The sequence below is a fragment of the Schistocerca gregaria genome, chromosome 3 (genome assembly GCF_023897955.1).
Source record: "Schistocerca gregaria isolate iqSchGreg1 chromosome 3, iqSchGreg1.2, whole genome shotgun sequence".
NCBI classification, from domain to species: domain Eukaryota; kingdom Metazoa; phylum Arthropoda; class Insecta; order Orthoptera; family Acrididae; genus Schistocerca; species Schistocerca gregaria.
Window position 1 is genome coordinate 244,141,346 of NC_064922.1, and position 25,885 is coordinate 244,167,230.

At 39.9% G+C, this 25,885-nt stretch overlaps 1 protein-coding gene across 2 annotated transcripts in view; it reads right to left on the reverse strand.

The window, feature by feature from the left end:
• Window positions 1–25,885, reverse strand: part of LOC126354093 (transcriptional regulator ATRX-like) — a 479,559-nt gene that overhangs the window by 208,156 nt on the left and 245,518 nt on the right. For both annotated transcript variants that reach the window (XM_050003480.1, XM_050003481.1), the window contains 4 exons: window positions 19,041–19,128; window positions 14,883–15,017; window positions 11,771–11,905; window positions 7,647–7,763 (listed from right to left, as the gene is read on the reverse strand). In XM_050003480.1, coding sequence (XP_049859437.1) covers window positions 7,647–7,763; window positions 11,771–11,905; window positions 14,883–15,017; window positions 19,041–19,128 — 475 coding nt within the window. The remainder of the gene's footprint in view (window positions 1–7,646; window positions 7,764–11,770; window positions 11,906–14,882; window positions 15,018–19,040; window positions 19,129–25,885) is intronic.

Consider the following 25,885-nt stretch of genomic DNA (forward strand, 5'->3'; position numbering starts at 1 on the left):
TCTGAGCACTATGGGACTCAACTGCTGTGGTCATTAGTGCCCTAGAACTTAGAACTACTTAAACCTAACTAACCTAAGGACATCACACACATCCATGCCCGAGGCAGGATTCGAACCTGCGACTGTAGCAGTCGCACGGTTCCCGACTGCGCACCTAGAACCGCGAGACCACCGCGGCCGGCGGTGTCACCTTCACTCCGATGGCACCCCAACAGCACAACAATTTGAAAAAGCCCCTCTTCCTCTCTTCTCTGTTTGGTAATGTGGCCAACCTGAATACGACTCATTGTAAAACATTTTCTTAAATTCTACAGCCGAAAGCTTTGGCCCTTGTGTCATTTCAAAGGTTTTTCAGTTTTTAAAAGCATCCTTCCACAGATTAAAACTACTGTAAATATCCCATGATCTTTCCAAGGAAGTCATTCAACACTTGTCATCAACTGTCATTGTTAAGTCAACATAATTCCAACAAACGGCTTCTGCGGAAGGGGGAGGGTGTCAGCATGGTGAGCAGTCAGACTAAGTTACTGGACTTCAATTTTTTTATTTTATTTCTTCATTTGGATTTCTGATATAGTCAGCAACATCTTGCAGTCGAGCTATTGCTGAACTTGGGCCGGTGAATACCAGATGTTTATAGATACCACACCTGCCCATGCTCAGCCCACACAAACATTACACCCACACTGGATACTGCTGACAGGGGATGCTACTGCAAAGCACTGCTAACAGAGGGATGCGTCCAAAGTACCTCCTGCCAGTCAATCAGGTGGCTGGGATTGTTCACGTGGGGCAACAGGGAGCGGACTGGTGAGAGCAAATCTGTACCACAGAGTAACATTCTTGTCCACCAGCTCTCATCTCAACCAGGCATGTTCTGCTGTTACTCTTTCCAGGTAGTATGACCATCAGGCAGTCTCCTGTCAAGCCACAGTGTTTATTTTCTTCTATCCCTTAGTAGTAGGAGACTGAGCAATAAACTCCAGTCATTGATCTAAACACTTCTGGCTTTGTCTTTTCAACAAATCCTGATGCTCCACAATGCCCTCATCCTGTCTGAGTCACAATCTTGATCCATCCTCTCACAGAAAATACATCAATGTAGAATGTAACTCAGCACCACAGAATGCCCTACAAGAATTCAACATTACATGTATCTCAATTATTTGGTGTATGTATTGTGTTATCTTTTAGCTGATCTTGCCACTCTGGCACTAGTCTTGGGGGATGTGGTCAGGGAAGCCCTGTAAAAAGCTTTTAGGGCCCACATCAGCATAGGCACCGTTGCACAGCTGTAAATTTTGTTTCCTTCACGATACATACAGTGCATGGCCACCTCAGCACGCAACTTGCCACAGGTGTGCCTAAATTCGACAGTTAAAAGAGATATGTTTTAGAAGTCTCACTTGATACACACCCAAACCTATGGAAGCGAAGCAAGAGAGTGAGCAATCTACAGAAATGTCAATTTCCAATTTCTTAAAATGCACTTGGCTGTCTTCATTGACGAACACCCTGTGAAGTTACTTTTAGACACTACAGCTTTTGCATCATAACCAACTTTTGGGTAACAAAATCATTCATAGAGTAAATTTTTTGGTAGTGGTTGACCGCAAAGTGGACATTTTGGGACAGACTCTTTCCTCTGTTTTGCTTTTACAGTTCACAAGACAATGCACGTCATGCAATTCATAGGGCCTTGTGCCATCTTAAAAACTGCCTGTGATAAATATCCTCAAATTTTTTACCCTGGCCTACAGAAGAAAATTGATTTTGAAGCCATAAAGTGATGGCAACTCTTTGTTTTTTCAAAGCCTGCATGGCTTTTGGTTCTTAATAATGTCCTCAAAACAGAGCTGGCCACTCCTTTAGTAACAGTATGTAAACCCAATGGTACCTTGAGACTTTGTGGCAATTTCAAGGAAACAACCAATGCACAGCCTCAAGCGGAAATTTATCATCTACTGAACCCCAAATAAACTCTTTGCACTTTATTCAGTAAAATTGACATTGCAGAAGCATTGCAATGATGTGGTTTGTTCCCCTACATACTAATGTTCACTCACCTTTGCTGAATTCTTTTGTAGATGCTCACCTACTCTGGAACCACATACAAAGTACTTGGCTAAAAAGGCTTAAGCAAACTTAGCTCTACTAAATGTGTTCATAGGGTACAAAAAGATTTAAAGTTCCAGATCTAGCTGTATACAGTTTGCAAAGCGACTTCCGACACGTACAACATAATCACTCTTACGTAGCCAGTTTAAGATTTCCAATCTGTCCTTATCCTGAAAATACACAAGGATTTTATATAGTTTGAATGCTTGCACTACTCTTTGCAAATGTTCTCTTTGGACAATAAGTTCTCAGTTACAATTGCACAGCACGTCACACAGAATTTAGCTATTCAAAATAATGTCACAGTTTGCATAGAAAAGATCCAGAATTTGCACAAACATCATTTCCACTTGTACTTTAACACTTTCTGTTAAGTTGAGTAATCACTTAACTCAAAATTAATACAATTTTACAGAGCTAAGTGAAACACATCCCACTGTCACAGCAGCTGTGCACTGAGTCCTTCAGACTCACTATCACAATTTTACTCACAGACCTAGCACTTGCAAAACCACGCTCTTCTGATTGGCTGAATCCCCGTGTAACCAATCAGCTCTCAATTTTGATCTATACCCACCCATGTATTACTAAATACTATGTATCATACAAACAAATAAATGCAAGTGAATCCCCTCCCCTCTTTAAGCATCTGAATTGCTGAAATACATTATTTGCCTCCACAGTACTGGTCTCTTACAATTCATAATTTCCACAATGTATATGACTCATATACACAGTACAGATCCACACTGCCACTCTCTTATAAATTCTGGAACTTACATTTGCAAACACTTGCATATCATACACATGCCACACTTATTCCTTCGTTCACTAAAATAATGTTGGCATTATTCAAACAATATTATGAGAAGGGAAGTTGCTACTCACCAAATAGCAGAGATGCTGAGTTGTAGAAAGACACAAGAAATATACTCTCACAATTAAAGCTTTCAGCCATTACGACCTTTGTTTTGTGAACAATACACACACACACACACACACACACGTGTGTGTGTGTGAGTGTGTCCACATTGATGAAGGTCTTAATGGCCGAAAGCTTTAACTGTGAGAGTGTTTTTTGTTAAGCCTATCTGTGACTCACCATCTGTGCTATATGGTGAGTAGCAACTTTCCTTCTCATGAAATTGGCATTGTTTAACATAAACCATAGTGTCAATAAAGATTAAAATTATTATGTAAAACTGAATCTAAAAACTATTTGTTGCATTGTTGTTAAAAGGCTAGATACAAAGTTTTATCCAATATTTTTTAACTTTTTTGAAGGGAGCACATTCTGCTCATGTGGAAGTGATCTAGATGCTTGAAAACAATAAACTGGTAGCCAAGATCACAGGAATTCTTTTTATTCCACGATTACCAGTTTCGGCGAAACTGAAGCTGTCATCATCGAATCTTAGGACCTGTATGTGTCCAAAGATCTGATGATGGCGACTTTAGTTTTGTCGAAACCAGTAATCACAGATATTTTATCATGTTTGAACTTGTCAGGAAGTTACTTATTCATAGATGTTCTACAATCTGTTTTTTGTGTGATTTTGTGCATCTCTAAAAGTACTGTAGATAGGAGGCTGAACTTTGTCAATTCCAGCTAGCTACGCTAGATTTTTTAGCTATTGACATAACAAAATGTTTTACCGAGTTCTACCACATCTCTTATATGACGAAGCTGGATTTTATAATAATTGTGTAATATTTTGTTGTTTGGACTGTAGTGAAGCAACACAGCATGGCTGTAGGTGAGACTGGTTCACACAAGACTATCTGTCGCAGTGAAGCTGTAACGCATTGCATGTACTATGGGGTTTTATATCGGCAGTGTAGGTTGCTGTGCAACAGCATATTTTCAAATCCTGTTGGATGGAGCACCACAAACTTAGGTACCATATGCATTTACTGTTACAAATGTTACCTTTTGGGATCCCTTCAGACCCTGCTCCATATGTCAGTGTTTTATGGATCAACTACTACAGGGAATTCGCAACTCTGCATCCCCTGACAATATTTTGCCACAGATGCAACACCAGAGAATCACCTTCACAACCTTGAGCTTTTGTTCCAGAGACTGGGAACAAGAGGACTTAAAAGCAAGATGCGCAAGTGTTCTTCCATGCAACTTTTTTTGACATATTTAGGGTTTAAAGTCAGCAAATGTAGTGGAACAAATGAGAGCTTATATTACGACAATCAATAAAATATATCTGTCCACTGGGTTCTGTGGCTATCGGCCTGCTGTTGACAGCGTGGTATTAGTTGAGCTTCGTCCACTAGATGGCAGCTCTCGTCAGGCAACACAGCGTGTTCTAGGCCAGTTGTAACATTGTCCACGTGTCGACAGTATGCATCCAGTGAAGCAGCTGCAACAGAGCATCTTTTTTCGTCTGTGTTTACCTCTGCATTAGTGAGTGATCTTTTGCAATAGCGAAAAGAAATTGTTTATCAGATTCGGAGATTGAGCAGTTGCTTTTAGAAAGTGATGATAATTTCACTGACAGTTCTGAAAGTTTTCAAGATAGGCATGTTGAGGCTAGTGAAAGTGACTTCAATTCAGAAACATCTGATGATGAAACACTACTGCAGCAGGTGGTACCTAGTTCATTTGTGCATGCTAGTTCAGTTTGTTATCAATATTTGTTGGGTGGTAGTAGTGGTACAGTTGTGCCTCTAAAACAATATGTGTGATGAGTTGTTTTATGTGTTTTGTGGATGATGCTTTGTGCACAATAATAGCTGAACACGCGAACTTATATGCAGAACAGTTCTCTCATTCCAATTTAGCAACACGATCCAGGATTCGCAGTTGGCAGGATACTACACATGACAAGGTAAAAGCACTTATTGGAATGCTTATACTTCAAAGAATTCTTCACAAGACCACAAGATGTACTTTTCAAAGAGAGAATCAGTTGAAACATATTTCTTCAGGAAACTGATGAGTGATAAGAGGTTTCATCTTTTACTGAAGTTCCTCCACTTTGCTGACAATACCTCGCATGACCCAATAGGCACTATCAGCAGAAAACTATTCACAATTCACCCCATTATGGAGAATCTGCGGCGTGCCAGAAAGGAACATCACCTTTGACAAACCATTGTTGCCCTGGAAAGGACAGCTTGGATGGAGGCAATATATTCGATCAAAGCATAGCAGATATGGCAACAAATTGGACGAACTCCGTGAAAGCAGTTCCGGGTATGTATGAGACTTTATTATTTATACTGGCAAGGATACTAATTATGGTAGCCAGTGTTGTTGTTGTGGTCTTCAGTCCAGAGACTGGTTTGATGCAGCTCTCCATGCTACTCTATCCTGTGCAAGCTTCTTCATCTCCCAGTAACTACCGCAACCTACATCTTTCTGAATCTGCTTAGTGTATTCATCGCTTGGTCTCCCTCTAAGATTTTTACCCTCGATCCCTTGATGGCTCAGAATATGCCCTACCAACCGATCCCTTCTTCTAGTCAAGTTGTGGCACAAATTTCTCTTCTCTCCAATTCTATTCAATACCTCCTTATTAGTTATGTGATCTACCCATCAAATCTTCAGCATTCTTCTGTAGCACCACATTTTGAAAGCTTCTATTCTCTTCTTGTCTAATCTATTTATCGTCCATGTTCCACTTCCATACACTCCATACAAATACTTTCAGAAACGGCTTCCGCACACTGAAATCAATACCATGTTAACAAATTTCTCTTCTTCAGGAATGCTTTCCTTGCCACTGCCAGTCTGCATTTTATATCCTCTCTACTTTGACCACCATCAGTTATTTTGCTCCCCGAATAGCAAAACTCATTTACTACTTTAAGCGTCTCATTTCCTAATCTAATTCCCTCAGCATCACCCAACTTAATTCGACTACATTCCATTATCCTTGTTTTACTTTTGTGGATGTTCATCTTATATCCTCCTCTTAAGACTCTGTCCATTCCGTTCAACTGTTCTTCCAGGTCCTTTGCTCTCTCTGACAGAATTACAATGGTAGCCAATATCCAGATGAAAAAATAACCTCTCGAATTGTTTTGGAGCTTGTACACGATCTACTCAGGAAAGGCCACTGCATTTATCTCGACAAACGGTACACCAGTCCAGATTTGGTGGGCAAACTAACCAGCAATAACACCGACATTGTCGGCACAATATGGCAAGACAGGAAGGGGTTTCCTGACTTCGTAAAAAAGAAAAAAACTGAAAAAAGGGGAGTACATAACAGGGCACAGAAGCAGAAAGATGGTACTGAAATGGGAAGATAAAAGAGATGATGTTATGGTCAGCACCTTCCATGATGATACATTTTTAAATGTAAACGCGAAGAAGGGAATAGTACAAATGCCACATGTTGTCAACAAGAATATGGGTGTGTGTGGATAGGTGCGATTCTCAGTTAAAAGCTACCAGACAGCCAGGAGCAGGCTGAAAACATATTATCGGAAGCTTTTCTGCCACTTATTGGACATCGCATGCTTCAATGCATACGTACTGTACAAGAAGTATAGTGGCGAACAAAGTAGAATGTGCTTCATGATTAGTCTCGGTGAAGAGTTGACCATATATTCACCACAAAAAGGGACATCAGTAGGACATCCACCTAGAACACTGAAAGCAACACACCTTACACCCAGGCATTTTCTAGATCTTGTGCCGCCCACAACAAAGAAAAGACTAACAAGGAGATGTGTGGTGTGCACGAGAAAAGGCCTTCACAAAGAGACTTCATACTGGTGTGCGGAATGCAGAGTTTCCTTGTGTACAGCACCTTCTTTTAAAATGTTTCATACTGAAAACAACTTGTGGCATTGTGAAAATACAGTTTTGTTAACTTCTCCAATATATTTTATTCCTTTCCACCGAACATCAATTTAAATTCAACAGCGAAAACCTGAAGGAAAACTTTTATGCACGAGAAAAGTAGGCAGCACTACCACACATGGGCGTGCTGGTGCATATTACCCACAGCGGAAGAGGCATACGAAAGCAAGCTACCCACTTAACGGGTTAAGCAGAGTGTTTCAGAAAAATAGGAAGAAAATGAATACAAGAAAACAAGTGACAAAAGGTGAACTGCCACACAACTTGAAACTGCTACATAATTTTGCAGTCACAATGGTTTTTCCTTTAATGAAGATTTATATGAAGTGCCACATGTATTTTAAAGTACTTTGGTGGCTGCGACATATGTTTATCTTTCTTTTCCTGTTCTGTTTATCTTGCATTTAGCATGTCTTTCTTGTAACTGTGATATTCACAATTCTGTTGAATTGCCACACAATTCCATCAAATTGTCACAAGCTCTACTTTTATTCATATCTATTGTCAAGTAGTATCACACACACTACAATAACTGCCAACCGGATCTTTATCTATGAACTATTACTAAATACAATTCTAACTGTAACTGAAGATAGGTGGGAGTGGGCAGGAAGATATCAGACACTTAACGTCTCGTGACAGATAGTAAAGTAACAAAATATTTTTCAGCAGGAGAGGGGAAAAAAAACTGTACGTTTACCTGTAAAGTCTTTCCAAGTCCCATGCAATGAGCCAAGATGCAACCAGTTCCTTTACTCTCTTTTATTTGCTCAACTGACTCGAAGCAGGTATCCCACATGAACTTCACACCTTTGACCTATATCGAATTACAAAGTGAACAGTTAAAAGTCTGACACAAATAATGATGTAGTGTGCATAATATATTAATGAGAGAAAAGGGTTATTACATTATACAGTGTAAAATGAAGATGATCACCACATCAAGAACATACGTCTTTATATTGCACCATATTTACCTCTATGGGTCTAACTGTTAAGCTTTTGAGGAAACTGATAAGACATGAAAATGTTTCCATAACTTCAGCCAAACAAAAGGTACAATAAGGACACAGTAAGTTTCATGTAATAACCACGATAAATCGTTTCATAAAACAAATATAGATACAAAATAAATTTATTTGCCTTCAAAGTAATATCCACCGCCCAAAACAGCCTTTAATCAAATTTATAAAGTTGAATACATAGTTATTAGGCCTGCTGTCGAACACCTTGTGTAAATCCTGCAAGATTTCATTGAGACAGCTGACTGACAACTTCCTAGAATTGCTGCTGGGGACTGCCAGCAAGTAGCAACAGCCATTGTCTAGACTGCAGGGGTATTCTTACTGAGGTCAAATTTAAAGTCTACAATCACAATGGTGTTGCTAACAGCTTAGAGAAAATAATGTGTTGATAACTCCCACCTAGAATTATATCCTATCAGCAGGAACACTAGTGCTGTTGACAGAGATGCCAAAATTGGCTGTCATGTATTTCCCTATATTGCAATAGACATACTGTCAGAAATCTGTGTTTGCTCGTTGTGATCTGATGGTAGAAAGCACAAGATAGTGCTGCATTGATTAGGAATCCAGAATCCCAAGTGATGAAGTTGTCCAATATGTGAATACATATTGCCCCTTTTGTGATAAAATCACAGAGATGAAACAACTTAAGACATGATCTTGTTTTAATAATATATTATGCGATATCTAGTGCTGAGGCAATGCACAACTGTCAGAGATATATCTGATTCACTCAGATGTGTACCATGCTGATGTTAATTGCAATGAACTTCAATTGTGCATCATGGTTTTTTTATACGGAACACACAAATATTACAATGCCAATTAAATTATCCCAGTATCTATAAAAATTATCAGTACAAACATAAAAAATATAATGAAGTCCATGAAGCCACTAGTGATCTTTTAATAACAATTATTAGTGACAGTTACCTACAGATATGATATTTTAAGTTTTTATTCAAATAAATCTTCAAGACACTTTGTAAATGAACTAATCTTAGCCCACGTCCATTATGCGGAAGCTGTTCTTACACATTGCACTTCAACTGCCTTATCCCATTTTTTTGTCTTCTACAGGTTAATAACCTAATGTAAAAGTCACAGTATATGCGTGAACAGTGGTCTGTCATACTCGATTTTACCCAATCCACAGTCAATAATACTCACAATTTTATTAATCACAGCTTATCTTGCATTAATTTCATTCAAGTTTCTACCCTTACAGGGTGAAATTAACCACTGTTAAGTCCTTTGTCCCCAATAACCATCGAATATCTCTTTTTAGCTTTAAATACTTACAACTGAGATATGCCACTGCACTTTCTCACAACATATGATCATTTGAGCCTTGAATACCCACGTAAAGATTACCTTTGTGCCCTACCTTCAACCAAAACAAATTAAGACACCTTCTACAGAGACACAGTTCACAGTGGATCTAGCGTAGCTGCTGGTGTGTTAAAGACCCAAATGAGTGGATGTGCCAAAACATTCTCCAAAGTGAAAGATTTAAAAACCAAAGCTCACAAAGTTGTCTCATATAGTGAGTAACTTCTGACTACATTGTTGGCATCCAGAATCTTATGAGACACGATCAACACATGACTGTTGCTGGGATCTTTTCAGAGATAGTCGAAAAACGTTTGGGATGTTCATACCACACTAATTGTAAGTAAAAACATATCACAATCTGTCAGCAACAGGATAATTAGTCTAAGAGAATCTTATATCTTACTGAGACATAAATAAATGTTTGTTTGGGCATTTTCAGGGAGCCTTTGAATCAACTTGACAAAACAGTACATGCCAGCCTGCAGTTCCACAAGACCCAGGTTCATCAGGACAAACAAGCAGCAACAAGAGAACTACAACATGACGTCTTATGTCCTGCTGAAGGGAAGTGCAAACAACTGGGCACAAGCTGCCAATGTTGTTGCTGACCCATCATCTGTTAGAGTAAGACAGGCAACAGCCTACTGTATAGCCACCTCTGCACAGGCACCTTGTCTTCGTACTGCCCAATGGCATACCAAAATATGATGTTGGATGCAACCTATTAACCAAAATATGACAGTATCTATACATAAGTCCATCTCGAGACCCGGCCATACAGTCACCATAAAGAGGAAACATCAGCTTTATGGTTATTTCAGTGTTTCAGAAAGTAGCAGGCTAACAAGCAAAAAGGATTAATTCACACTGAATCTGGCCAATAAAGTCTATGCACTTATTTCTATCTTGTTATGGCCTCCCAACTGCTAATTCTTCTACTGTGTGTGTGTACCTTTACTCCTTCCATTGATTTAACTATCTGTTGTGGTATACTAGTGCAAGGACTTTTTTAAAAAGCTGTGTCCAAATGTCTCCTCAAAATTAATAAACACTGTAGCAGTGGACAAGTAGTTTATTGCAAATTTGTTCTTGAGACTGGACAGGACATAGTTGTGTCAGAGTTGATACAAACAAAATAAGTCTCATGCTGCAAAGTGCAAGAATATTCACTTACTAGTGATTGCCTTCAAAATAGGGTCCGTCTGGGTCCATACATGTTCTTTATACAGCTCAAAATATTTATACATAATTTTTCATGAGGCTGTCCAGGAGCTCAACCTGTTTTGACTTACAGTGGAATGCAAGAACATGTTATTCCACAGCCAACAAGTTGATCAATTTTGCTGACATTATCACAATGTAAAGAAATGACTCAATGATGAAAAACAACCATGCTAATATTTAATGAGAAATAATTCCTTCGTAGAAGCCTCATTTCTTTTTGGTTAAGGTAATATTCTTCCTCGCCAGAACAAAGTTTTAGTCCCCAGACAGTTTCATCTGTATAAATTCACCCTTTCTGCTTAATTTCTGTCATCTTAAAGATATGGTGTTGAAACGGGCTATAACATTGCTACGTCAACAGCTATGTATAAGCAAATATTTTGTGAACCTGCTGTTCATCATGGATTTAAGTTAGACTTTGTATGGCATACATGAAGGTCAGAATTGGCTTACCATTGCTGGACAACACTGCTGGTATAATCACAATGTAAAAAATTTCATCTTGACATATCTCCACCTACAAGACTTTAATGTTCTTGAACACTGTGTAGTCATATTCTGACTCTGTCAGTGTATCTATACCAACTGATAAACCTTTAGGTACTCGTTCTGTACTAATATATAAATTGAATCAAGATGATATGTTTTGTAGGAAAGTTGATGGGACAGTGTTTCGGCACAGAAAATGTACACAGCAGATTCATTACACTCCTAACGGTGTCCTACTGACACATGCGAAACCCAAATTCAAAATGATGAAGCAAGCTTTCAAAAGGTGTGATTTTACTGCAGAAAAATATGTCTCTTCCATGGAGATGGGGGGGGGGGGGGGGCGGAAATCTTTATTCTGAGCTTCTGGAGCACCCACCATATAGCCTTGACCTGGCTGAAAGTGATTTTCATCTTTTTGTCTAGATAAAGGAGTACGTGCAAACATCCTAGTTTTTGTTGGATGACAAGACTGCTGAGGCAGTGCTAAAGTGGGTGTGCACAATGTCACAAAGCTTCTTTCATGGCAGAGCTAAGCAGCTCATCAAGTGATAGACAAAATGCACACAGGTTGAATGACATTACGTACTGAAATGTTTCCCAATTACAAGATTCTTTTTTAAAAATTTGCTTCACTTTCTTACTTTCCCTTGAACACTACCTGAAATGGTCTAGGACAGCAGAATGTAAACTATAACACTGTAGCATTATGTATTACGTAGCACTCATAATCTTAACAAAATAATATTACCTGATGGGGTTTTAATTTTGTCACAATATCTTTGTGTACTGTTACCACTTCTTCTTTTGTTTCTTGATCAAAATCCAACACAAGCTTATCCAGTTTCTCTACATTTTCTTGGTCAGTCTTGAAAAGTTCATTGTACTGCAATTACAAAAAAAAAATTATATGTATTATTTACTGAATGTAAAGCAGAATTCATTTGAAAAAGCTGTAAAATCATGAGACAGTATTGCTGGCAAATACTTACCTTCAGGGGGCAAAATATTTAGTGCTGCAGGTGGACAATATCTTAACTTTCAGAACTATTCAGTCCCTCCTTGGGCAGGAGAGAGGAATAGGTTGGAAAATGTTAAAAAGAAGAGGCAGATCACTCAACCCCCAGGATAAGTGGGATATCAGTTGAGTCAACATTGGAGGTGCCTTCTCACAGCCAAGTACTAAATACAATATAGTGGAACTTCGATTTCATGTTCTTCGATTTTAAATTTTTCGCGATTCTACACCATAAATTCATAGCCCCTGTAAAAAACCCATAAGATCAATGTTAAAAATTACCTGACTTCTCACTTCTTCCTAGTAAGGTTTAACTTGATTCTAAGTTCTTACATGACCTTGACTTTGTCCCATTTTCTTCCTATGACATTTGATGTGACTGAACGAGTTATAAGTGGTGAAAAAGACAAATTGTTCGCAGAATGGGTGACGGCTGAGTTAATATTTTAGGCCATTGTGGAGATGGGGGACATGGGAGAGGAAATGCTAATGTAATCCACAAGCACTGTTGTCAACACCACTTGCAACATTTAGCGTGACGGCGCTATTATGATACGACAGCAGCTAGATTGCAGCATTAATAGAAAAACAAGACAGATGACGCAAAGTGTTTCGGACCAACCCATTACATGGTGAAGGGGCCTAGGCACCACCTTCTCTGGTGCCACTTTTAGCTCAGTCTCATTTTTTTGCATGTATTTCCGATGTACTGTATTCATCAACAATATCAATAGTACATCTTTCAAATCCAAACACTGGGTCTTGAAGAATATGATCAGTCATAATCAAGGAAACATTGACCATTTCTGGCTAATGAATTCCTATTGGTTGGCGACTTGTTAAGTCAACCAATAGGTGACGCAGCCAGCACACCACACTAACACACATAAAATGAGCTCACTTCCTGGATGCGTGGTGAGGAGGATGGTCCTTCCACAACCAGAGGGCATGTAGGGGAGAAAGCATTTTGTGAAGTACTGAAAATATTCTTTTCGTGTAGATGACATGCTACAACATAGATGTCATTCGGAAATAGAACAAGGATTTTGCGATAGCACTTTATGAAGACTTTCGTGTTCAAATCTGACATGATACAGTTGCAACAACTACATACAGTACTCACGTATATACTTTGCCCACACACCCACCACACATTATAGATCGTAAAAACTGGCAGCAGTTATAGAGGGCTCAAAGCAAATCTGTAGCACCTGAGTTTTCTTTCAAATTTAAATTTTACACAGTGTACAGAAATGCACTGAGCTGACTTTTAACAAGCTTGTAATGTTGAGTCCCACCACTAGGAACAATAAACTTAAAAGAAAAAAAAAGATTTTCTTGCGATCATAGATTGTTTTCCTTGTTTATAGCACCACATGCAAGGATGACATCTTATCAATCATTTTCGTGTTTATTCACACACTATGTGATCAAAAGTATCTGGGCAACCCCAAAAACATAAGTTCTTTTATATTAGATGCATCGTGCTGCCACCTATTGCCAGGTACTCCATATCAGCGGCCTCAGTAGTCATTAAACATCATGAGAGAGCAGAATGGGGTGCTCCGCGGACCTCACGGACTTCGAAAATGGTCAGGTGATTGGCTGTCACTTGTGTAGTAAGTTTGTATGTGAGATTTCCACACTCCTAAACATCTCTAGGTCCACTGTTTCTGATGTGATACTGAAGTGGAAACATGTATAGACACACACAGCACAAAAGTGTACCGGCTGACCTCATCTGTTGACTGACAGCGACCACCAGGAGTTGAAAAGGGTCATAATGAGACCATCACACAGGAATTCCAAACTGCATCAGGACCCACTGCAAGTACTATGGCAGTTAGGCGGGAGGTGAGAAAACTCAGATTTCATGGTGAAGCGGCTGCTCATAAGCCACACATCACATCAGTAAGTGCCAAACGATGCCTCGCTTGGTGTAAGGAGCGTAAACATTAGACGACTGAACACTGGAAAAACATTATGTGGAATCACAGTACACAATGTGGCAATCCGATGGCAGGATGTGGGTATGGCGAATGCCCAGTGAATGTCATCTGCCAGCGTGTGTAGTGCCAATAGTAAAATTCAGAGGCGGTTGTGTTATGAAGTGGTCATGTTTTTCATGGAGAGGGCTTTCAACCCCTTGTTGTTCTGTGTGGCACTGTCACAGCACAGGCCAACATTGATGTTTCAAGCACCTTCTTGCTTCCCACTGTTGAAGAGCAATATAGGGATGGCTATTGCATCTTTCAACACGATCGAGCACCTGTTCATAATGTATGCCCTGTGGTGGCGTGGTTACATGACAGTAACATCCCTGTAATGGACTGACCATTACAGAGTCTGACAGAGGACTGACTGCGAACATAACAAGTATGTATTTCAAAAGTACAATTAATAAAACAACACTGTAGGAAAATAAAGAGGGAAAAAAAAAACAAGCTGTAACACCATAATCCGGAACATGATTCATTTTTGCCCCCTATTTCACAACTAAGCAACAATGCTGTCTGAGGTGAAATGTCAAGCTAAACAGAAAATTGCACATTTCCAACAAATAATGACTGAAAAATACACTTTTAAAAATAGAATAGATGGTATGGGCACATTAAAAGAATGAGAGTTGGCAGGATACCGAGACAGGTCCACAAAATGACAATGAACGGCAAGAAACCTAGATAAAAATAGAGACAGATGGATCACCGTAGTGAAGAAATGTGTGATGAAGAGAGGAGAAGACTGGAACATTATGTCCTAAACAGACACAGCCAGGGGCTGGAAACTGTAGAAGGTAATAATGATAAGCCCAATAAAACTGGAAATGATTAGTTAAAATACATACCATTTTCTGCTTCTCAGCTATTCTCTTTTTTCGCTCTTCTTCTTCCCGTGCTGCCCGTTTGGTGGCTTCTGCTACATTTTCATCCTTCAATACACGCCTGATATTTTTGCGTCCTTTCCCTGGTGTCCCTTCTGACTGTAGGTTTTCAATGAAAAAAAAAAAAAAAAAAAAAAAAAAAAAAAAAAAAAAAAAAAAACAGTACAGTGAGAAAGATTACAGATTTCCATAAAAACCAACAATTTTATAAACAAGATAAAAATGAAGCTTATTTAAACAATTAAAGTGATACAGACAGTACACAATGTGTGTATGAAAGAAGTGTTTCATGTTATAACTCCTCTTAAATGAAACAATGTATTATTGCTCTAGTCAATATGTCTCGCGTTCACATGAAATATGTTATTAAATTCAGTAAATTGGATGACATCCCAAGGCTGGTTAATGTCCAATGGATGAAGTGCACATCAAATATATTGTTATCATGGACTAGAATCCAGCCTCACTTATGTAGGATGTAAGAACAAAAAAGATTAAGTCTACTTGTATCTGTTTTTAAAAAATCCAGAAAATTACAATGAATGGAAAAGATTGTCTTCAAAAATATAATCCAAAACAGGCAACTGGACATGAGTTGTACAAAGAACAATGTTATTTAAAATCACAGGCATAGAGCGAAAAAAGTATAATGAAATAAAATAATGGAACTGTTACATATAACACAATAAAGTGCAATACAATATTATGAAATCAGCTTGCGTAATAATAACTAATAAATAATACATCATAAACAGTACCCAGTCAATCATGGTCACAGGTGGAAAAAACCTGCACAGGATTGAAAAACAAGACACGCACTCAACTGAAAAAGTTGGACGAAGTACCTCACTGGATGGGGAAGTGGGAGGTAGAGAGAAGTGCTGAGAGTGGAACAATGAAATGAAATACAGCGCAATCAAGGAAAGAGATGCAGAAATAGGGAACAGCAGAGAGAAGAAAGAAAGAGGGGTGTTGTGGCACTTTCCAGCTGATAGTGACATTTATGCTGGTCTCTAAGTCCCTAAACCAACAGCAGTGCCATCCATCTCATCCCATAAAATAAAAATATGTGAGTAAAAATACTATGAATATAATAGAGGGAAACATTCCATGTGGGAAAAATATACCTAAAAACAAAGATGATGTGACTTACCAAATAAAGGCGTAGGCAGGTCGATAGACACACAAACAAACACAAACATAAACACAAAATTCAAACTTTCGCAAAACAACGGTTGCTTCTTCAGGAAAGAGGGAAGGGGAGGGAATGATGAAAGGATGTGGGTTTTAAGGGAGAGGGTAAGGAGTCATTCCAATCCCGGGGGCGGAAAGACTTACCTTAGGGGGAAAAAAGGACAGGTATACACTTGCACACACACAAATATCCATCCGCACATACACAGACACAAGCAGACATACGTAAAGGCAAAGAATTTGGGCAGAGATGTCAGTCGAGGCGGAAGTACAGAGGCAAAGATGTTGTTGAAAGACAGGTGAGGTATGAGCAGCGGCAACTTGAAATTAGCGGAGGTTGAGGCCTGGCGGATAACGAGAAGAGAGGATATACTGAAGGGCAAGTTCCCATCTCCGGAGTTGTGACAGGTTGGTGTTAGTGGGAAGTATCCAGATAACCCGGACGGTGTAACACTGTGCCAAGATGAGCTGGGAGTGCACCAAGGCATGTTTAGCCACAGAGTGATCCTCATTACCAACAAACACTGTCTGCCTGTGTCGATTCATGCAAATGGACAGTTTGTTGCTGGTCATTCCCACATTGAAAGCTTCACAGTGTAGGCAGGTCAGTTGGTAAATCACGTGGGTGGTATCATACGTGGCTCTGCCTTTGATCGTGTACACCTTCCGGGTTACATGACTGGAGTAGGTGGTGGAAGGAGGGTGCATGGGGCAGGTTTTACACCAGGGACGGTTACAAGGCTAGGAGCGAGAGTGTGGGGAAGGTGGTTTGGGGATTTCACAGGGATGAACTAAGAGGTTCCGAAGGTTAGGTGGATGCCGGAAAGACACTCTTGGTGGAGTGAGGAGGATTTCATGAAGGATGGATCTCATTTCAGGGCAGGATTTGAGGAAGTCGTATCCCTGCTGGAGAGCCACATTCAGAGTATGATCCAATCCCGGAAAGTATCCTGTCACAAGCGGGGCACTTTTGGGGTGATTCTGTGGAAGGTTCTGGGTTTGAGGGGATGAGGAAGTGGCTCTGGTTATTTGCTTCTGTACCAGGTCGGGAGGGTAGTTGCTTATCTTGGCACAGTGTTACACCGTCCGGGTTATCTGGATACTTCCCACTAACACCAACCTGTCACAACTCCGGAGATGGGAACTTGCCCTTCAGTATATCCTCTCTTCTCGTTATCCGCCAGGCCTCAACCTCCGCTAATTTCAAGTTGCCACCGCTCATACCTCACCCGTCTTTCAACAGCATCTTTGCCTGTGTACTTCCGCCTCGACTGACATCTCTGCCCAAACTCTTTGCCTTTACAAATGTCTGCTTGGGTCTGTGGAATGACTCCTTACCCTCTCCCTTAAAACCCACATCCTTTTGTCTTTCCCTCTCCTTCCCTCTTTCCTGAAGAAGCAACCGTTGTTTGTGAAAGCTTGAATTTTGTGTGTATGTTTGTGTTTGTTGTGTGAGTAAAAATACTATTAGTTGTGGCACATGATCTACTGTTGTTCCAGGGTCTGCCATTAAAAGTAAGTGGTACTTTGAGAGGAAATTTGTTAGTAGCTATTTTAAGAAGTTATTCACAGATACATTTTTAAATTATTTGCGAATTCTCTTCATCTCCTGCACTTACAAATTTCCAATCTTAATTTTATCCTTTCACTAGCCTAGTCCTTACTTGTTTCATACTTCAGTTACCAATGCTTATAAATTATAACCTCTGAATATTCATCACCACTTTAATAATAAATACTCTCTCAATGTCAATTTGTTTATTTCTGTATATTGCAAATTGCTATTTAGACTAAATGTGTGCATTGTAAAATTCCACAACTCTCAAATAGCAAGTCTGCCCCCACCCCCCACCCACACACACACTCCTAGACTTTTGTACTTTGCATCCCAGTTTTTCTGTTTAGTGGCTATATTGTTGGCAACATGAAATTATGTTTAACTTGGGACCAGTAAGGCAAGTTTTCCAGTTATCTATTAATCCTCTCCTCCGTGTTACACACTACAGTTTTATTCTTCCTTTCTTATTATAAATCCTCTGCCGTAGGTGACAAAACTTTATGTTAAGCTGAGTCTGTGGTGAAGTTCAAATGTTCACCTTTGGAATGATTACTTGCCTGAATGGAGGCTTACCAACAACCATTCTCCCCATGCACTATTTGCAAGTGGAACAGGGTTGGAGGGATCAAATAGTGGTACTGAAAGTACCCTCTGCCACACACCATTAGGTGGCTTGCAGAGTATGATGAAGATGTAGATGTACCTGGTTCTATCTAAACAGTCATATCAGTACTCAAAGACGTAAGAACAGTTTTTCTTGGCAGCTGTATTAAGAAGTAACACACTCAAAAATAAACTCAGCACAATTTATAATTCTACAAAATTTAATTGCAGTTACAGACTGTATCCTACAATTTGACAGAGCACATTCAAATGGGTTTGGTTGTGTATGAAGATCAATTTTACCACCGGGTAAATTGATATAATTTAGTTCCAATACCAAAATTTTATACGCTATACTCAACACCTCTAGTGTACAAATCACTCTGTGTTTTTACCTGAAATTTCCATTTTATCATCATAGTGTTTCAAGACTTTGCTAGAAACATAGTAAAAGAAGTGTGCAGGATTTCACAGCCAGAGTCAGTTGACATGAATGTTTGCTGAGTATGGTACTGCATCATAATGTAAAAACCTATACTGGAGGAAGCAACGTTTTGAACATGGGTACATGGCCTTTTTCTGGGTCTACTCAACCAGATGACCCAGAAAAAGACCACTGTAGCTGTGGTCAAAATGCTGGTTTTCCCATACAGTTTTTTTACATTATGATGCGGTACCATACTTAGAAAACTTTTATGTTAAAAGTTAAACAAAATGCAAAAATATCTTAATGATTCCCTGTTGTTAAGGCAATGGTACGTACTAACCTTCTGTGTACTATTTAAATCATCAGTATCACTTCCTGAACTGCCAGTTGATGCTACTACTACTCTTCTGCGCTTTGGCTTCTTCTTCCTAAATGCAGAAATAATAATATTAAACATTTGATATGAAAGCAGTCTTGCTCTTTGTATATAAGTAAATCATTTTTCCACTACTTTTAATATGCAAAGTGATTCAACTAAGCTGCTTACCTCAAATTTTCAAAACAATTTAAGACATTTTGACTCTTTTGTCACCTAGAAAAATACTAAGAAACTCCTCAATAAACGAGCTTATCATAGCCAAATTAGTTACAGAGATATGAATATCAAATTCAGTTTTAAAAACTTAATTCTAATAATTTCTCCTCTAGTATCATTCTCTCAGGGTCACAAATTCAATTGTATTTCCACTCTCTAAAATCTCAAAAGTATATACATACACACAATTCTGAACCTTGTATTTAAACAACAGAAAATCTAGGATGGAATAATGATGATATTATGGAAAGGATACATTGCTACTCACCATATAATGGAGATGCTGACTCACAGAAAGGCACAACAAAAAGACTACTACACACTAAGCTTTCGGCAACATGGCCTCCTTCTGAATTAGACAACATATGCACAACACATCCATGCAAACACAATTCACACACACAACCACTGTCTCTGGCTGCCAAGGCCAGAGTGCAAGCAACAGCACATGATGGGAGATGCAACTTGGGTGTTGGGGGGTTAAGGAGGAAGCTGGGCCATGGAAGGAAAAGGATAACTACGTACCGGAGGAGGGGGGGCTGTAAAGTGCTGCTTGTGGAAGTATACAGGCATGAGGTGGGGAGAGGGTAAAGCAGAGAAGAAGGGCAGTTAGGTTCAGTTGGGAGGTTAGATGGAGAGTGGTGGGGGGTTGGAGTTTGGGGGGGAGAAAAACTAACAAGACTGTGGGCACATAGGCGGAACAGAAGACTGCATAGCAACTGGGTGGTTCAGCTGTTTCTTGACCGCAGCTCGTTGGCGACTATTCATGTGGACAGACACCTTGTTGGTTGTCATGCCCACGTAGAACGCAGTGCAGTGGTTGAAGCTTAGCTTGTAGATCACGCGACTGATAGCCCTGAGATAGGTGATGCTCGTAACTGGACAGGAATAAGTGTTGGTGCTGGGAGGATAAATGGAACATGTCTTGCACCGAGTTCTATTACAGCGAACAATGAGAACAGCTAGGAGACACAGACCTGATGCAGTTCCAAATCCCCACACACAGAGGCAAAACAAGAGTAGAAGGAACACACTAAAAAAGGAAAGGAAACACAAGGAAAATAGAACAGAAACCGAAGGGAAACAAGGAGGTAATCGTGACTGGCGGACCTCTTACCTAAAACCTGGGTGAACCAGTCACCCAGCAGCACATTAAAACTCTCCCCCTAAAATCCGAGGCAACAAATTGGACAGGACGCAAACCCGTAAGACCTTAACCACAGTCATTGCGTCGTATTGCAAAATAGAGGGCAAATCCGGTGGCAAAGAAACCACCGCCCTCTGGTCACCGGAGTAAAAAACCATGCATTAGGGGACTGTGCCCGGTGCGGAGGCGAGTGAGGAGAACCTCATCCCGCCTGCATGACTGCAGCTTATTGTCACCAACTGCCAGCCACTCCTCTTCCCATTGATGCAAAACACGAAAACGCAAAAGGAAGGTAACAGCATGGAGGGGGACGGCACATTCAACAACGTGAGGGAGGGAACATGTATCTTTGGCAGCCACATCCGCCAGTTTATTTCCCCTACTACCCACGTGCCCCGACACCCAGCAGAAACAAACCTCCTTCTCCTGCCGTTGCAGGTGGAGTAGGGCATCATGGATGTTCTGGATGACCGTATCCGCTGGGTACAAGTGTTGCATGGTCTGAAGGGCACTCAGGGAGTCAGAACAGATGAGGAACTTAAGACTGGGAACACATCTCATCTGCTCCAATGCCCGCAAGATTGCAAATAATTCGGCATCAAAGATGGTAAACGCCGCAGGAAGCCGTAACTTGACGACTTGATCAGGGAAAACAGCAGCACAACCAACAGAGTCCCCCTGTTTAGAGCCATCCGTGAATACAGGTACATAGTCCGGATGCTGGTTTAAAACATCGTAAAATAAGGAGGTACGCTGGAGTGCAGCTCCTCCGGTTCTCCGACAAGTTTAGAAGGATGCTGGGCCTCTGGAGCAACCTGAGAGGCAGGCGAGTAAAACCTTGTCGTTGGGGGGGCCACACGCTCCAGACCAAAGGACTCACGCAAATGCTTGGCACGAATCCCAAATGGTCTCATTGGCCTGGGACGACTGGAAAAAAGACGTTCCATAGGCAGTCGGGCAACGGTAGGGTACACAGGGGAGGTAGGACAGGCAAGGAAATGACACACCCATCGCACCATGAGGAGTTTCTGCCGGATGGCGAGCGGCAGTTCCCCTGCCTCAGCACACAGGCTGGCGATGGGATTGGTACGGAAGGCACCAGTGGCCAGCCTGATACCCTCATGGTGTACTGCATCAAGGATCTTCAGATACGAAGGCCTTGCTGACCCATACACAGTGCAAGCATAGTCAAGACGCGATCGGACGAAAGCCCTATAAAACTGCAGCAGACGCACCCGATCTGCTCCCCATGACCGATGGCTAAGACACTTCAAAATATTCAGTGCCTTCAGAGCCCGCACCTTGAGGTCTTTAAGGTGAGGCAACCACGACAACTTGGAATCAAAAGTGAGGCCCAGGAACCCCACAGTGTGTCTAAAAGGAAGAACAGTGTCCCTCAGACACAATTCAGGGGAGGTAAAAGGATGCCGAGAACGATTAAAATGAACACACACAGATTTGTCTGCAGAAAAGGTAAAACCCGTCTTCGCAGTCCACACCTCTAAGCGCTTTATCGTAAGCTGCAACTGCCGACTAGCAGTGACAAGACTGGAGGAAGAACAGAAAACAGCAAAATCGTCCACAAGCAAGGAGCATTGGGCAGGACTCCGGATAGTGGATGTGATACTGTTAATAGCGACGGCAAAGAGGGTGACACTTAAAACGCTGCCCTGAGGAACACCATTCTCCTGCAAGTACAAATCAGATAGCACATTACCAACCCGATACCGAAAGAGGCGGTGAGAAAGAAAGGACCGAATGAAGATGGGGAGACGGCCACGAAAGCCCCACTCATGGAGTTGATTGAGGATAAGGTGGCGCCAAGTAGTGTCATATGCCTTATTAATGTCAAAGAAGACACCTAGACAATGCTGGTTACGAAGGAAGGCCTGCTGGATGGCAGCCTCAGATTAGATTAGATTAGATTAATACTTGTTCCATAGATCATGAATACGACACTTCGTAATGATGTGGAACGTGTCAGGTTAATAAAAGATGTCTGTACAAGAAATTACATTACACAAAATATTGCATGACACTAAAGATTAAGTTTTTATATATATATATATATATATATATATATATATATATATATATATATATATATATATATCTAAAAATTCAGCCAATGAGTAGAAGAGGTTGTCATCTAGAAATTCTTTTAATTTATTTTTAAATGTTAGTTGGCTATCTGTCAGGCTTTTGATGCTGTTTGGTAGGTGCCCAAAGACTTTTGTGGCAGCATAATTTACCCCTTTCTGTGCCAAAGTCAGATTTAACCCTGCATAGTGAAGATCATCCTTTCTCCTGGTGTTATAGGTATGCACACTGCTATTACTTTTGAATTGGGTTGGATTATTATCAACAAATTTCATAAGGGAATATATATACTGTGAGGTTACTGTGAAGATCCCTAGATCCTTAAATAGATGTCTGCAGGATGACCGTGGGTGGGCTCCAGCAATTATTCTGATTACACGTTTTTGTGCAATGAATACTTTTCTACTCAACGATGAATTACCCCAGAATATGATGCCATACGAAAGCAGTGAATGAAAGTAGGCATAGTAAGCTAATTTACTGAGATTCTTATCACCAAAATTTGCAATAACCCTAATAGCATACGTAGCTGAACTCAGACGTTTCAGCAGACCATCAATGTGTTGCTTCCAGTTTAACCTCTCATCAATGGACACACCTAAAAATTTTGAAAATTCTACCTTAGCTACAGACTTCTGTTCAAATTCTATATTTATTACTGGAGTTTTGCCATTTACTGTACGGAACTGTATATACTGTGTTTTATCAAAATTTAAAGAGAGTCCGTTTGCTGAGAACCACTTAATAATTTTGTGAAAAACATCATTTACAATTACATCACTTAGTTCTTGGTTTTTGGATGTTATTACTATACTTGTATCATCAGCAAAAAGAACTAACTTTGCATCTTCATCAATGTGGAATGGTAAGTCATTAATGTATATCAAGAACAGTAAAGGACCTAAGACCGAACCCTGTGGGACCCCGTGCTTGATAGCACCCCAGTTTGAGGAATCAGCTGTTTTAACATTACACGAACCACTTATTTCAACTTTCTGCATTCTTCCAGTTAAGTATGAATTAAACCATTTGTGCACTGCCCCACTCAAACCATAATGATTTAGCTTATCTAAAAGAATTCCATGATTTACACAATCAAAGGCCTTTGAGAGATCACAAAAAATACCAATGGGTGATGTCCGGTTATTCAGAGCATTTAATATTTGATCAGTGAAAGCATATATAGCATTTTCTGTTGAAAAGCCTTTCTGAAAACCAAACTGACATTTTGTTAGTACTTTATTTTTACAAATATGGGAGGCTACTCTTGAATACATTACTTTCTCAAAAATTTTTGATAGAGCTGTCAGAAGAGAGATTGGGCGGTAGTTGTTGACATCCGACATATCCCCCTTTTTATGCAATGGTTTTACAATGGCATATTTCAGTCTATCAGGGAAAACACCCTGCTCCAAAGAGCTATTACATACGTGGCTGAGAATTCTACTTATCTGTGGGGAACAAGCTTTAAGTACTTTGCTGGAAATGCCATCAATTCCGTAAGAGCTTTTACTTTTCAGTGAGTTTATTATTTTACTGATTTCAGAGGGAGAGGTTGGTGGAATTACAGCTGTTTCAAACTGTGCAGGTATGGCCTCTTCTATTAATAGCCTTGCCTCTTCTAGTGAAGATCTAGATCCTATTTTCTCCACAACATTTAAAAAATGATTATTCAAAATATTTTCAATTTCTGATTGTTTGTTAGTGCACTTGTCATTCAATTTTATTGCACTAAAGTCTTCCTGTGCTCTTGGTTGCCCTGTTTCCCTTTCAATAATATTCCAAATTGCTTTAATTTTATTATCAGAGTTACTGATCTCAGACATGATACACATGCTTCTGGACTTTTTAATAACTTTTCTTAGTACCACACAATAGTTTTTATAATATTGAACAATTTCGGGGTCAGTACTCCATCTTGCTGTTAGATACAGTTCTCTTTTGCGGTTGCAAGATATTCTTATTCCTTTAGTTAGCCAAGGTTTTTTATATGTTTTCTTGGAATTATGTTTAACTATTTTCTTGGGAAAACAATTTTCAAATACCCTTAAAAATGTATTGTGAAATAAGTTATATTTCAAGTTTGCATCGGGTTCCTTATACACTTCATCCCAGTCTAGCTGCTGTAGGCTTTCCCTAAAGTTTGCAATATTTATATTGTTAATTGAACGCACTGCTTTGAAAGTCTGATTTATTATACTGCATGGAGCTATGTCATGTACTGTAACAAGCTGTGCACTATGATCTGAAAGACCATTCTCAACAGGATAAGCATTTATGTCCTTAAACTTATCTTGGTCTATAAAAAAGTTATCTATCAATGTACTGCTGTTCTTTGTTATCCGAGTAGGAAAATCAATGACGGAGCTCAAATTGAAAGAACTGAGTAATACTAAAAGGTCATTCTTCCTATTACACTCTTTCAGGGAATCAACATTGAAATCCCCACAAATGATAATTTGCTTCCCCCTGTCTGACAGATAGCACAACAAAGCATCCAAGTTTTCCAGAAATAGCTGGAAATTCCCTGAGGGGGACCTATACACTGTTACAATTATGAAAGTGCCATCCTTTAGTTTAAGTTCAGTGGCACATGCTTCCATATGTTGCTCTACACAAAATTTTTTAGTTTCTAAATTTTTTGCACTGTGGAAGCTTTTGACATATATGGCAACTCCTCCTCCCATCATATTATCTCTACTTACATGTGCAGCTAATTTGTACCCATTGATGCTAACCTTTTGCATATCAGTGACAATGTGATGCTCAGACAGGCATAGTACATCTATTACATTCTCAGTTTCTATATCTTCTAAACAAAGCAGAAGCTCATCAATTTTATTGTTCAATCCCCCAATATTTTGATGAAATATACTAACATTTTTCATTTTACTTTTGCAACTATCTTGAACTTTTTTGACATCTTTAGTACTTGCATGGCTGAGTTTCCCACTGGACACTGATCTTACACTAAAAAAGAGTTTCCACCATGAGATGTAGTTCCTCCCCCCTTTAAATTTCCTGCTATCAGCCCAGCCAGTTTACCCTTCCCTTTCCTGTTGAGGTGTAGGCCATGTCTAGTATAGTCCCACCTACAGAGTGAATCAACACAAACCACACCAATGTGTGACCCCGCACCAGATCCAAGTAGCCGTTCCAACTCCAAATTAACTCTCCTGACAGAAGAGGTCAAATGAGGTCGGTCGTGGCGCTCCAGAACCGACACAAACCCAACACTGGTATGATTCGATGCCGATGCAATCTTTGCCAGGTCACACTCTATGCTGTACCCCGGATCTCTGTCAATACTGTTGCCCGGCCCACCCACAATAACCACGGTGTC